The sequence below is a fragment of the Grampus griseus genome, assembly GCF_964374135.1.
Source record: "Grampus griseus genome assembly, chromosome: 14".
NCBI lineage: Eukaryota > Metazoa > Chordata > Mammalia > Artiodactyla > Delphinidae > Grampus > Grampus griseus.
In genome coordinates this window covers 23,142,257-23,155,918 of record NC_139008.1, presented here as the reverse complement: position 1 = coordinate 23,155,918, position 13,662 = coordinate 23,142,257, and the positions used below count along the sequence as shown (strand labels likewise).

General features: G+C 44.2%; 1 protein-coding gene across 1 annotated transcript in view; it reads right to left on the bottom strand.

Annotated features, from left to right (window-relative positions):
• The window catches only part of TMC7 (transmembrane channel like 7), a 50,376-nt gene that overhangs the window by 27,460 nt on the left and 9,254 nt on the right, over window positions 1–13,662 (bottom strand). Inside the window, exons 2-5 of the mRNA XM_082669569.1 lie at window positions 8,709–8,952; window positions 7,707–7,855; window positions 3,815–3,982; window positions 179–261 (exon numbers count right to left, since the gene is read on the bottom strand). Of these exons, the coding sequence (XP_082525695.1) occupies window positions 179–261; window positions 3,815–3,982; window positions 7,707–7,855; window positions 8,709–8,952 (644 nt within the window). The remainder of the gene's footprint in view (window positions 1–178; window positions 262–3,814; window positions 3,983–7,706; window positions 7,856–8,708; window positions 8,953–13,662) is intronic.

Genomic DNA, 13,662 nt, shown 5'->3' with positions numbered 1-13,662 from the left:
GCAGGGGCGGATGAACATTATCCTTGCCGATAAGGTCACTGTAAATCCTGTTTTCTTTCACTGGTACCTGTGTCAACACTCGTGTTTGATTCTCGCTGCAGACATTCAGGAACCTGGTCTTCAAATTAACCTATTTCAGCATTGAGGGTCCAAATCCAGAATTATGTTAAATACTTACAGTGCCAGAAAGCAAGTCTATGATATAACTGTAAAAGTAAATGAGTCCAGAACTACTTATTGGATACACTGTGCATTGAATATCTGTAAAAAACAAAAACAAGAACGTCAGTAGAAATAGCTTCAGTCTCTATAACTTGTCTATCATAATTTGTGTATATATGCTTGTATATGTATATACATTTAGATGTCATATACAATTATATATGGATATGTTTGTGAATCTGTGATTTTCTATTTGCAATCTAAACGCCAGTGCACCAAGTGCAGTACCATTTTCCCCTTTCACTATTCTCTAAATACCTGGGATATATGTTTTTTCTATACGTTTCATATATGGGTCTAATAACAGCACAGGCTTTCTGATTGTATTAGTATTTTACGTTTTGGGGTTCATGTTTGCACATGTTTTGGAAGGTGTGGTCGATATAATTATTATTCCATTTTAAGCAATCCAGTTTTAAAAGATCTCTACATGTGTGTAAATTAACAAGCAGTTTCACTTAAAAAAAACCATGTTTACCTACATATAATTGACCAAGAAAATTTTTGAACAGCAATTTTAGTGACACTACATTATGCTAGAACAACTAATTCACTTCCTCTGTGTCAGTCAGCTATTGCTGTGTAACAACCTTAAAGTCTCAAATTATTTAACCTCCAAACATTTATTTTCTCCTTCATGGATCTACAGTTTGAGTTCACTCAGCTGATTCAGGCTAAGCCAGGATGGACACCAGGCTCCCAGCTGGGCTGAGGTCTGCTCTACATGATTTCACTCTGGGACCAGACTGGAGAGGCAGTGGCTACCTGGGGGGGATGCTCTCCTCATGGCTCTTCTCATAAGGCAGGCCAACCACATAAAGCCATTTCAAACTAATACTCCACTAGACAAAAGAAGTCACATGGCCAAGAGCAATATCAATGGGGGCAGAAAGTATTCTCTGCTCACAGTGGGAAGCTTTGCAAAGTTACAATTACAGGGGAGTGACAAACTGGGGAAAATAATCCAATGTACTATCCCTTCTCTGGACCTTAGTTTCCCCTTTGTTAAAATAAGAGAGTTGAACCAGTTCCTCCAAGGCCAATTCCAGCTCTGCCATTTTATAATCCTAACATGTGTGTTCACTTATTCATTCAACAAACACTTCTTAATTACTATGCACCAGGTACATGCTGGAGATAAAATGATGAGTAAGAAATAGTTCCTGCCATCAAGTGGTAGAAAGGATAAGTAGAAGTTAGGTGTATATAAGGTGCTCAAATGGTTGTATGAACACAGTATTAGAGGCAAAGAGGAGGGAGACAGTCACTATTTGGAGCAGAGTCAGGAAGATGGAAAGAGACAGCTGCCACTCTGCTCCTCACTCACTGTCCTCAAGCCTAGAGGTCGGCAAACTATGGTCCTTGTGCCAAATCTGGCCAGCTGCCTTTTTTTGTTAATACCGTGTTATCGGAACACAGCTATGCCCATTTGGGACGTTTCTCCGTGGTCACTTTTGTGCCACAATGGCAGTACTGAATAGTTGCAACAGAGACCATATGGCCTGCCAAGCCTAAAATATTGACTATCTGGCCCTTTCCAGGAACGTGTCCACCAGCCACACCTGGCTTTTCATTTCTCTAATATGCTGAGTTATTCCCAGCTCTGAACCTTTGCAGATGCTGTTCCTCTGCATGAAGAAGCTTCCCCGAGCTCTCCAACAGCTGCCTTCTCCTTGTCCTCCTGGGCTCGCCTGACATATCCCTGCCTTCACAGAGGGCTTGGGGCACCCCTCAGCCTCCAGTGTCCTGGTGTCTGACCTCTCAGCACCTTATCCTTTCCCCTCCCCCAGAGGCAAATTCATAGCTTATATACCTCTTCATGTGGTCCCTTCCTAACGTCCATCCTCTGCTATAGTGCAGTACCCTGTGGTGGTCCCTGCTGTAGCCCCAGGGCCTGGCTCAGGGCCCAGCACACAGCAGGTGCTCAATAAACACTTGTTGAAGGAACGGAGAAGGGAAGTGAGAAGAGGAAGAAAGGGACTTCTGACCCTTATCTTAAGGGACAAAGTTTACTAGGTAAGTCGAAAAAAAAAGCATGTGCAGGAGGACAATGCAGTCAGAGGAAATAATGAGGAAAAAGAAGAGATGCGTGATGTCCACGCTCAGAGTCCAGCTTCATTTCCTCCAAGAGCGTGGCCTCCCTCCGCCCAAGGCCCTGCTCACGGCTAAAGGGAGAACTGAACAGGCAGTGGTGTCTAGTGAGACAGAATAGCATTCAGTTCTTCTAGAAAGAAATAATACTAAAAAAAAAAAAAAAAGCTGCATTTATTGAGCACTTTCCATGGGCAAAGCACTGTATTATCTTAGTTAATATTCATTTAAAAATTATGAGTATTGCTTAATCATTACTTACACTTAAGTTTTCTGTATTAAATAATATAGAATTTATATTATTGTTTTCAATTATTTGTACTTTAAATAATAAGTATTTATTATCTTTTAATGAGCTAAGTATTAAATAGTGTAGTACAACATTATTTGAATAATGAAACAATTGTCTCACTAGTTAAATCATCACCTTCATTCTACGGATAAGGAAAATGAGGCTCACAAAATCTAATCAACTAACAGAGCTGGGCCTTGAAACCGAACCCAGGGTTTTCACACAGCAGCAGGAGATATTTATCTGTGACATGGACATATTAGAAAATGAGAAGGCAGCACTGGGCATGCAGTAGGCACTCAAAAAGTCAGCGTTTCCACGTTATTCTTATTTGATTTTTAAGTGTAATAGAATTAAAACAAAAACAAATATGATGAGGAGGAATGTTTAGAGCCACAGAAGTGACTGCAGACGGGGCATTCTTCTGGGGAAAGGAGTCATGTGATAGAAGCAGGAGGTTTCCACTTCCAGCTCCTAGCACAGAGCCTGGTACTAGAGGGTGGTAAATAAACATCTCTGGAATGACAGAAATTATCCCCATTTGAAAAAACAGGATGCCCAGACCTGACTTACACTGAGAATTCAGTAAGAAAACACAGGTCCATTACCTGCCATAGCGTCTGGCAGATGACTGATGTTTAATAAACAGCAGCCTGAGCATCACCATTAACGGAGATAAAAGCCTTGAAATAAAAGCTTGAAATGAAGTCACTGGAGTCGACTGTATTATGTTTACTAAATAGTCCACTTCCCCACCCCGCATTGCTCCTCCCAAACGCCTTGCTGAACCCAGGAGTGGCGAGTGACTTGCACTGGCTAGTAAGGTGTGGCGAAAAGGATGTGTGTCATCTCCAGGCAGAAGCATTAGAAGCCAGCACGTGTTTGCCATGGCTCTTTTTCCTTTGGACATCGCGACTATCAATGGTGCAGAGAGAGGCTGCTCCCTCAGCTTGGGCTCCAGAGTGAAGACAACATGGAACAAAGCCACCACCAAACACTGATGGACATACAGTGTGAGCAAGAAAGAAACGTTTGTGGTTACTGGGTGCTGAGTTATGGGGTCATTTGTTTCTGCAGCATAATCTAGCCTATCCTGACTAATACAGTCACCCAAGACTTAGATTATAAAGATTGCTAGAGAAAGAAGCATTGTAGCTAGGTACACAATGAAAAGAACACTCCTCATGGCAAATCAGGCCTTACACTCACCCGCGCCTTTGGATGGAATGAGCACAAAGCTGCTGTTGGTGATCTTGTATCTGGTGAGCAAGACTGGGAGCAAAACCAGCATAAAGATGATCAGAAATATCACCAAATTCAGCAATACCAGAAACCGTAAGAAGGAGAAGTAGGACTGAATTCCAGTGCCAAATTTCCCTGGAAAAAAGGAATCCAGACATCACTGACCAGGAGTATTGATACAGTACCCACTGTAGGTTCAATCAGCCACAGAGGGCTGAACTGAAATTGGAGGCTCTTAGTGGGGGAGGGAGGAAGAATAATTTCAAGGCTCTACTTGAAATTATTAAGTTTAAACTTTCACATGTAAATCTACAATCACTCTTAAATCAATAATTTGAGATGGTGTGAGAGAGGGCTCAATATTTTCTCATAGGAATATCTAATGGACTATATCTAATGGACTATCTAATGGACTCAGCGCCATTTATTGAACTATCTAATGGACTCAGCGCCATTTATTGAAAAGGCTATCCTTTCCCTAGTTAATTGCAATAGTGCTTTTGTAATTGACTATATATTTATGGACCTGTTTCTGAATTCCCTCTTCTGTTCTATGGGTCTATTTGTCTATCTTTGCACCAATACCAGAACTGTCTCATTATTGCAGATACAATAATACTTGATATATGGTGCTCTAAGTCTTTAGGCTTTCTTCTTCCTCAGGCATCCTTGGTCCTCTGCATTTCTATATAAATTTTAGAATCAGCATATTCATTTTCACACATACACACATGCACGCATGTGCAAAATGTGCTGAGATTCGGACTGGGATTACATGGAATATATAGGTCAGTTTGAGAACAAGTGACATCTTTACAATATTGAGTCTCTGATCCGTGAACATGGTATATTTAGGTTCTTTAATTTCTCTCAACAATATTTTATAGTTTTCTGTGCAGAATTATTTCACATAGTTCTTTAGATGTATTCCTAGGTGCAATGATACTACAGTATAACTTATTTTTTAAATGTTTGTTGCTGGTATATAGAAATACAGTTGGTTATATATATATAGATCTTATATCTAGCAACCTTGCCAAAGTTGCCTCAATTCTAATAGTTTGTCTTTTTTGTTTTCTACAAATAAATCATGTCATCTGCAAAAAAAAAGAGACAACTTACTTCTTCCTTTCTGGTCATTGACCCTTTTTTTCCCATCATTGTACATTGGCTAGGACTTCCAGAACAATGCTGAATAGAATCTGTGATAATTAGAAGTCTTTTCCTCATTCTCAATCTTAGAAGAAAAGCTTTCAATATTTCACCATTAAGTATGATGTGTGCTATACAATGTTTATAGATATTTTTTCCCAGATTAAGAAAGCTCCTGGGAATTCCCTGGCGGTCCAGTGGTTAGGACTTAGCTCTTTCACATTGTGGTGCCCTGGGTTCAATCCCTGGTTGGGGAACTAAGATCCCACAAGCCACACAGTGTGGCCAAAAAAACAAAAAACAAAACAAAAAGAAACAACAAAAAAAAGAAGGCTCCCATCTATTTCTTATTTGCTGAGAATGAGAACTGAATTTCACCAATGCTTTTTCTGCATCAGTTGGGTTAATCATATAATTTTTTTCCTTTATTCTGTTAAGGTAGTGAATTACATTCATTGATTTTTCAAATAGAAAACAAACCTTCCACCAAATAATGATTAAATTACTAAGGACAGACAGAAAGCACTCAAAGAATAAGGATGTCTGCTTGTTCTTGGTGCAGGCAAAGAACTTATATTCTGAGACTGAAGATGTGAGACCCACAATCTTTTCTTCTCTCCTTGACGGAGGTAAGGAGCTTAACTATCAATCCTTCACTTCCTGCCAGATGAGTACCTAGTCAGCCAAGAAATCACAGGATTGGAGTCACTGAAGAGAAAATCAAGGGCCCAGTTCCATGGGGAGAAACTACCTTCCAACACATAAGCCACTTTATGAATGAAAATCTTCATAAAAGCCACCACTTAACAAGAGAGGAATCTGGGCACGGTGGCTAAAACCTTGGGTCCTGAAGCTTGACTGCCTGGGTTCAAATTCTGGGTCTGCCTTGTTCTAGCCAATGAACTTGGGCAAGTGTTTTAATCTCTCTGAACCACGCAAATGATAAATGCCTATGTGAAAAATGGGTTCTTGTGAGGGTCAACGGAGATCATATGAGTAAAATGTTGAACACAATGCCCAGTTCACAGTGAAGCCTCAATAAAGGTTAGCTTTTATTATTTTTTGCTCCAAAGATAATGTTCACTTAAACTTCTAAAGTGGATGGTTGAAGTTCTAAGTTTCTAATGAATCCCCCCCTGGAAATAAGTTTACATTCTCCCAATAAAACAACTAAAAAAGTTCATTGAATAGATTACCACTGGTATTTTATAGGTTTTAAAATAGTAATAATGGGGGCAATAAATTTTTTCACATATCCTGCCATGGTCCTTACAAACATCACAAAATTTCCATTTCAGCAGTTTTGAGGAGAAGCTTGTAAATTGTTTTGCTTTCTAGTAGAAACCGGGTAATTCTAAAAGGTATTTTCCCCCTGGCTCAGTTATGTCACCCAAATGTTTAATTTTTTTTTTCTGATTTTACATTTTGTCATAACTTCCAATTTTTGTATACCTGTTGTGGACTGAATTGTATATTGTTCCCCCCACCCCCTGCAAATTTATATGTTGGAACTCAAACCCTCAGTGTGATGGTATCTGGAAACAGGCCTTGGGGAGGTAACACGGCTAAGTAAGGTCAGGAAAGTGGGGCCCTCATGGTGGGTTAGTCCCCTTAGAAGAAAAAGCAACAAAGCGTGCTCTCTCTCCCTAAGCACACACAAAGAGGAGGTCATTTGAGGACAGAGTGACAAGGTGGCCGGATATCAAACTTCCAGTCTCCAGGACTGTAAGAAAATAAATGTCTATTCTTTAAGTCGCCCAGTCTATGGATCTTGTTATGACAGGCATACCTTTCATTGTGCTTTGCTTTATTGCGCTTTACAGATATTTTGTTTTTCATACATTGAAGGTCTGTGGCAACCCTGCATCAAGCAAGTCCATCAGCACCATTTTTCCAGAGCATTTGCTCACTTCCTGTCTCTGTGTCGCATTTTGGTAATTCTCGCAATACTTCAAACCCTCCACCAGCAAAAAGATTACAACTCACTGAAGGCTCAGATGATGGTTAGCATTTTTTAGCAATAAAGTACTTTTTAATTAAGTTATGTACACTACTTTTTAGACATAATGCTATTGCACACTTAATAGACTACGGTATCGTGCAAACACAACTTTTATACGCACTGGGAAACCAAAAAATTCGTGTGACTCGCTTTATTGCGGTAGTCTGGAACCAAACCCTCAATATCTCCTAGGTCTGCCTGTACTTCATCCCAATTCTCACCATTACGGGAAAGTAGGATTATTAATATTTTCAGGGCGATGGGTGTCTTTGGCAGTCTGATGAGGCTTATTGAGCCCCATCTTGGAATAACATTTTTAAACGCACAAAATACAAATGGTCGTATGATGATCAAAACAGTATTGTATAAACTAAATTTGTGATAGATTAATACATGAGCATTTTCATTAACATATTAAATAACAAGATCTAGGGGCAGATCTAATCACTGCTGTAATTTCAAAGTCATGATGAGCACAGATGCTATTCCCAGTCAACTACAACAACTGGAAGGAACAGGAAGACATCTGTGATGTTCCTGGTGACGAAGACACAGGCTCTATTAATCCTAACTGTGGCTAGTTGCTCGCGTTCATCACGGAAGGAAATGCTACGTTTCAGCTGGGGGGTGAGTGAAAACAAAGCTGTCCTTTCCTCAGGCGCAGGAGACTTCTACGGAGGAGCACGTGCAGTGTGGGGTGTGTACCTTCTATGCTGCGAATGTCCTTCCGCCACAGCTCCAGGTGGGTTGTCATCTCGCGAGCCTTCTCTATGAACCTCTCCCAAGACTTGCTGCTATACCGTTTCCACTGGTCCCACTCAGATAAGTACCTCATTTGGGTCTCCTGAATGTCCCTGCATTGAGAAACAAGCATGACAATGACAAGGCAGGGTCATCAACCTCAGCACCAAATAAAACCCCAGCCGAGAGGATGTGGAAAACCTGGAGCCCTCATGCACTCCTGGTGGGAATGGAAAATGGTGTGGCCACTAGGAAGAAGTTCAGCAGTTCCTCAGAAAGTTAAACGCAGAATTACCATGTGACCCGGCAATTCCACTCGTAGGTAGATACTCCAAAAGAATTGAAAACAGGGTCTCAAACAAAAACTTGTACACAAATGTTCAACGCAGCATTAATCACAATAGGCAAAATGTGTCAACAACCCAGATCTCCATCAAAGGATAAATAAACTGTGCTCTATCCACACAGTAGAATGTTATTCAGCCACAAAAAGGAAGGAAGTACTGATACATTCTACAACTTACGTGAACCTTGAAAACATGAAGTTAAGTGAAAGAAGTCAGACACATGGATGATTCCATGTACATGAAATGTCCAGAATGGCAAATCTATAGAGACGGAGAGTAGATTAATGGTGGGCAGGTGCTGGGGGGAAGGGGAACAGAGTGACTACACACAACGATGAGGCTTTGGGGGTTGCAGAGCCACAAGATGGAAGCAGCCTGGGCCCCTGAGTGACTGCAACGTTCCCCCTTGACCTCAACCCAGGACTTTTATGTGAGCAAGAAATGAACTTCTAATACACTGAGATTTTACCTGTGTGCGTATCTTTGTCACAGCAGCTTAGCTTATCCTAAGTAATAAACTTTTAATTATGTGAACTCTTCAGGAAATGCATTCCATGCATAAAAAGCACCTCTTCCCAAAACATACACCATATGCCTTCCAGATGGCTGCTGGACAAACCTTAGTCTCCGCTTCTCAGAGATGTTCAGTGCGTATTTCCGAATGGATTGGTTGTCAAGGTTTTCAGTGATTTCTCCCTCCAACTGGGAGCTGTAAGAGTCTGTTGGCTTCAGCAAAGTGCCACTTTGCTTGTCCCGGGGAAGGATGGGCGTCCTCTTACGAGCAATAGACCGGTAGCTTGGCAATTCTTGAAGGAAAGTCACAGGTGGAGAAGAAAAGCAACTGGAGTCCAAAGAGAGGCTCTCTGGATAAGAAGGAAGAAAACCACCATTCACCCCAGTGAACTTGGGGACCAAAACCCAAAACTTATGTAGGAGACTTAGATCTCAGAGACCCTAACTAAACCTCACAGTCAGGAGCCTGGGCCACTGACAGAAGTATTTGTATCTTAATTATTTCATTTACCAGAATGGTGCTCAGGACAATGAAATCATCTGCAAAAGGGTTCACTTCCAGCAGGTGTGTTTTAAGTTACATGATGCCTGCATTCTAGTGTCTGGCTGCAGCCACTTGCTAGGTGTGTGGCTTTGAGTAATCTAACCTCTGTTTTTCATTTGGCAAATAGGGCTAGTGACATTTGCCCCAACTATCCTCACACAGTGTAGGGTATCCACTGTATGGGATAAAGCTCTGAAAGGCATAAACTGCTTTGCAAATGCATAGCGATAACATCATCATCAACAACAATAATGATAATGGCGTTTACGGAGCACTTCCTTTGCACCAGGCACTCTGTTAAGAGCTTCATGACCACTCATGGGATGTGGGCTGGCCTTACGATCTGCTTGGACCAACAGAATGCAACAGAAGTGGTGCTGTGCCAGTTCTAAGCCTAGCCTCAGGAGGCCTTGCCAGCTTCTGCTGTTCTTTGCACGCCAGCTGCTGCCTTGTGAACAAGCCCAAGCTAACCTGCTGGAGGATAAGACCAGGTAGAGCAGGGATGATCACCCCAACCGAGACCATGCCAGGCCAGCCTACAGCCAGCTGTTGCCCAAATGACCACAGATGCTCACACGTACTGAGGTAGGTACTATTATCATCCCCATTTTACAGATGAGAAAATAAAGTCATTCATGGGTTCTCCAACCCCTTGCCCAAGCCCTCGAAGCCCTGCATGATCTGACTCCTGCCCGCCTCTCCAGCTCCTCAGGCTCTCTGACCTCCAACCTACATTTCTTAGGATCCTTCATATACTAAAATGGGCCTGTGTTCCCTCCTCCTCAGAGCCTTTGCGTTGCTGTTCCCTCTGCCTGGAGTGAACTTCTTAGCTCCTACTCGAATGCCACTTCCTCAAGGAAACCAACCCTGCCTCACTGCACTATTGTAGGTGTCTTTTTTTTTTTTTTTTTTTTTTGCGGTATGCGGGCCTCTCACTGTTGTGGCCTCTCCCGCTGCAGAGCACAGGCTCCGGACGTGCAGGCCCAGCAGCCATGGCTCACGGGCCTAGCCGCTCCGCGGCATGTGGGATCTTCCCAGACCGGGGCACGAACCCATGTCCCCTGCATCGGCAGGCAGACTCTCAACCACTGCGCCACCAGGGAAGCCCTGTAGGTGTCTTGTTACTCATTTTCCCCCACACAGTAAGTCCTTCACAGCACTTATCACAATCTATAACCTTATATTTCTTTGTGTGACCATGTGAGTATGTCTGTCTTACCCAGTGGACTGTAAGTTCTCGGAGGGCAGGGACTGTGAAGATTTCCTCACCATTGTAACCCAGAACCCAGCAGCATCCCTGGCTCAGAGTAGTTCAATAAATACTTATTGGATAGATGGATGAATGGATGACATTCGTAACTTGCCCATGCTTAGAGAGCCTGGGGGTGGGGGCATTGGAAACAGAGCCAGGTCTGCCTACTCAAGAATCTCTATTAACTATACTTCAATAAAAATAAAAATAAAAAAAAAGAATATTCACTCTGCTACATCAGACCACAGCTGGAGGCCAAGTTTTGCTGTGCCTTGTGCAGAGGTCCAAGGAGGGAGAGCTTTCTGTTGAAGGTGAGGAACGAATGCCACTTTCAGGATGTATTTTATACCTGATCCGATTTTAGTTTGGGAAGACCATCCTGAGTGGAGACAGGACATGGAAGGAGGAGGTAGGAGGCAGCTGTGATAACCTAAGCAATTACCCCTCCAGGCAGCAAAGCTTGCTTGGGTTTGAATCTGGGGTCTGTTGATTACTAGCTGTGTGTCTTTGGGGAAATTACTTAACCTCTCTGAGCTTCAGTTTCCTCATCTCAAAAACTCATTCATTCACCAAATATACCTATCATGTGTCAGATCTGAAGCTAGGGATACTACAGTGAACAAAGTAAATACCCTACTCACATGGCACTGAGGCTACATAGAGGGGGTGTGTGAGCCCTGTGGATATTTGGGGAAGGGCATCCTGGGAGACGGAAACAGCAAGTGCAAAGGCCCTGAGGCAGGGGCATGCACAGCATGCTTGAAGAAGAGCATGGAGGCCTAGGTGAGTGGGGAAGAGTGAATGAATGGGAGCCTCGAAGGCTCTTTTGTTGGTGGCCCCCAAAGAGCCACACCAGCCCTCTGTGGTCTCCTCCCCTTGAATCCGGGCTGGACCCATGACTTGTTTTTAAACAAAGGTCGCGAGAGAACTGATACTCTGCCAGTTCCAGATCCAAGCCTTAAAAGGGCCAGGAAGCTTCTACTTTGTGCTGTTGGGAGCCTGGGGCTGCTGTGTTAGAAGTCCAGCGATGCTGCTGACACAACCACGTGGAGAGAAAGAGGCCCCAAGGCTCCAAGGAGGACAACCAAGGAACTGGCTGACAGTAAGGATCAAGGTTCCGGCTTATGACCCCAGCAGGCCGTTGCAGCCGGTCCCCAGCCACCCTGGTCGTCCTCGCCAGGCCCCACCATGGGCACGAAAAGGCCACTGGATGCTCAGACCCAGCAGATAGGACACAGAGCTGAGCAAACCGTCTCCTCTGTAGCCTGCTCATTTCCTGATGCGCAGGATCAGCAGAAACAATAAAATGGCTTAAGCCGTCACATTCGGAGCAATCTATCAAGCAACAACAGGGAGCTGGGACAGGAAGAATGGAAAGCAGGGATCAGAGAGGTGGCCAGGACAAATCAGGTCAGACTCTGTGGGCTGTGCTATGACCCTTCAATGTGGCAGACGGGCAGCCACCCGGGGCTCTGGGCCAAAGCGTGTCGTGATCGGAGCACGTTTCAAAGGATCCCTCTGTAGGCTTCAGGGCTAAGGACGAGATCCATCACAGGAGTGCCAGCTTGTGAGAATCAAAGGCGATCATGCAGGCGGAAACACTGAGCACAGCCCTGCACGCAGTGGGCTCTGTAAATGTACTTATAGCTAACAGCGAGGGAGCACCGGGGGGAGGGGACCGGCCAAGGCCTTGATCCGAGCTGGAGTCTGATGGTGCAGAACTGTAATCCTTGCCTCTCCGATGGGCAAGTTCACATCGCAGAACAGCTGTCCCACCGCTGATGACACGGACACGCGTCTGGAGCCCTGCCAGTCACCAAGCGCAAGCCGACAAACCCGGCTCAACCTTCACTCCCGGCCCCAGCACCCCCCCCCCAGGGCATGACACACTTCCATTAGTAACATGGCTCCCTAAGCAAACACGGGGGTCCGGGGTTGGGGTGGAGGCTGAAGGCTAGAGGCTCAAAGCCCACCGCTCCTCCCTCTGGCCAGCAACAAAGGGCTGTTATGAACCAGAACAAAGGCCTTTGAATATGGAGCGGCACTGACCCACTGAATATTCAGCAGCTGCGGGATCCAGGGCCGGAGCTGGAGACGGGCTGGCTTGTCACCCACTAGCCAGGCCACCCCAGGAGAAACAAAGACCGCCTCTGAGTCACACGTTTCTCATCTCAGGAACAGTGGGTATAATACCATGACCTCAGCAGCGTGATCATGAGGACAAATGTACCAACAACATAAATAATACTGGCTGGGAATTTGGGAGCATACCTTGCGCCAGGCTATTTGCAGTACACGATATGCATCACCACACTCAATTCTCTGAGCTACTCAGTGAACAGAATTATCCCATTTTACAGATGAAGAAAGTGAGGCTCGGAGAGGTTAGGTGCTTTGCCCACTCACACAGCTAGGAAGTGCTGGAACTAGGAACCTATCACAGGTCTGTCAGATGCCAAAGCTATAGTCTTTACTATGAGACCACTCGGTGGGCCATGGATTTGCAAGTGCTTTGTAAACAATAAAATGCCACACAAACTAATCATCTGATGGTTCTTGCAGCCACACCACAGGAAGGATACATCCTATTCACATTTCCCAGCAACAGCCTCTGATGGAAAACTCTATTTTCAAAATGGCCATCACTGAAGAGGAATGCTTTTTCCTTTTCAGACATCCTTGGGAAGTTCTGCATCTTCAAGTTAAAAGAAAAATCACAACTATACCCTTGAACACAAGCACCATTATTTTTGTAGCTGGTACACTTCCAACCCTTTGCATATAGGACCACACACTTTTCAAAGCATGACATCACTGAATTTCTCACACCACCCTGCTGGGAAGGCTTTGCTGCCCTGGCTTTTCAACAGGGAACCTGAGGTCTGGAGAGATGGCGGCTTGCCCAAGGCTTTGATGTCAAGACAGACTCCTGGTTCTACCGATTCTTAGAAAGGCAGGTGGCATCACCTCTCCTAGCCTTGGTTTTCTCATCCTGAGAGGATAAGAATGGCTCACTAGTTACTGTCGGACGTTCTCCTGAGTTGATCATTTAAGCCTGTGGTGTGTAGGCTGCTTGATGACCATGTGCATGGGAGGCTGGAGCAGGTCTCAGATACTGGGCTGCCTCCACCTAGGAAGGCCTAGAATCTGTTGGCCACTGGAGTCAGATTTCAGCAAGCAGGAGGTTACTTAGGTGGGAGGATGACTGGGTAATTATTACAGGAGATATGGGGACAGGGGCAGGGGTAACTACTTCTTCTGGTA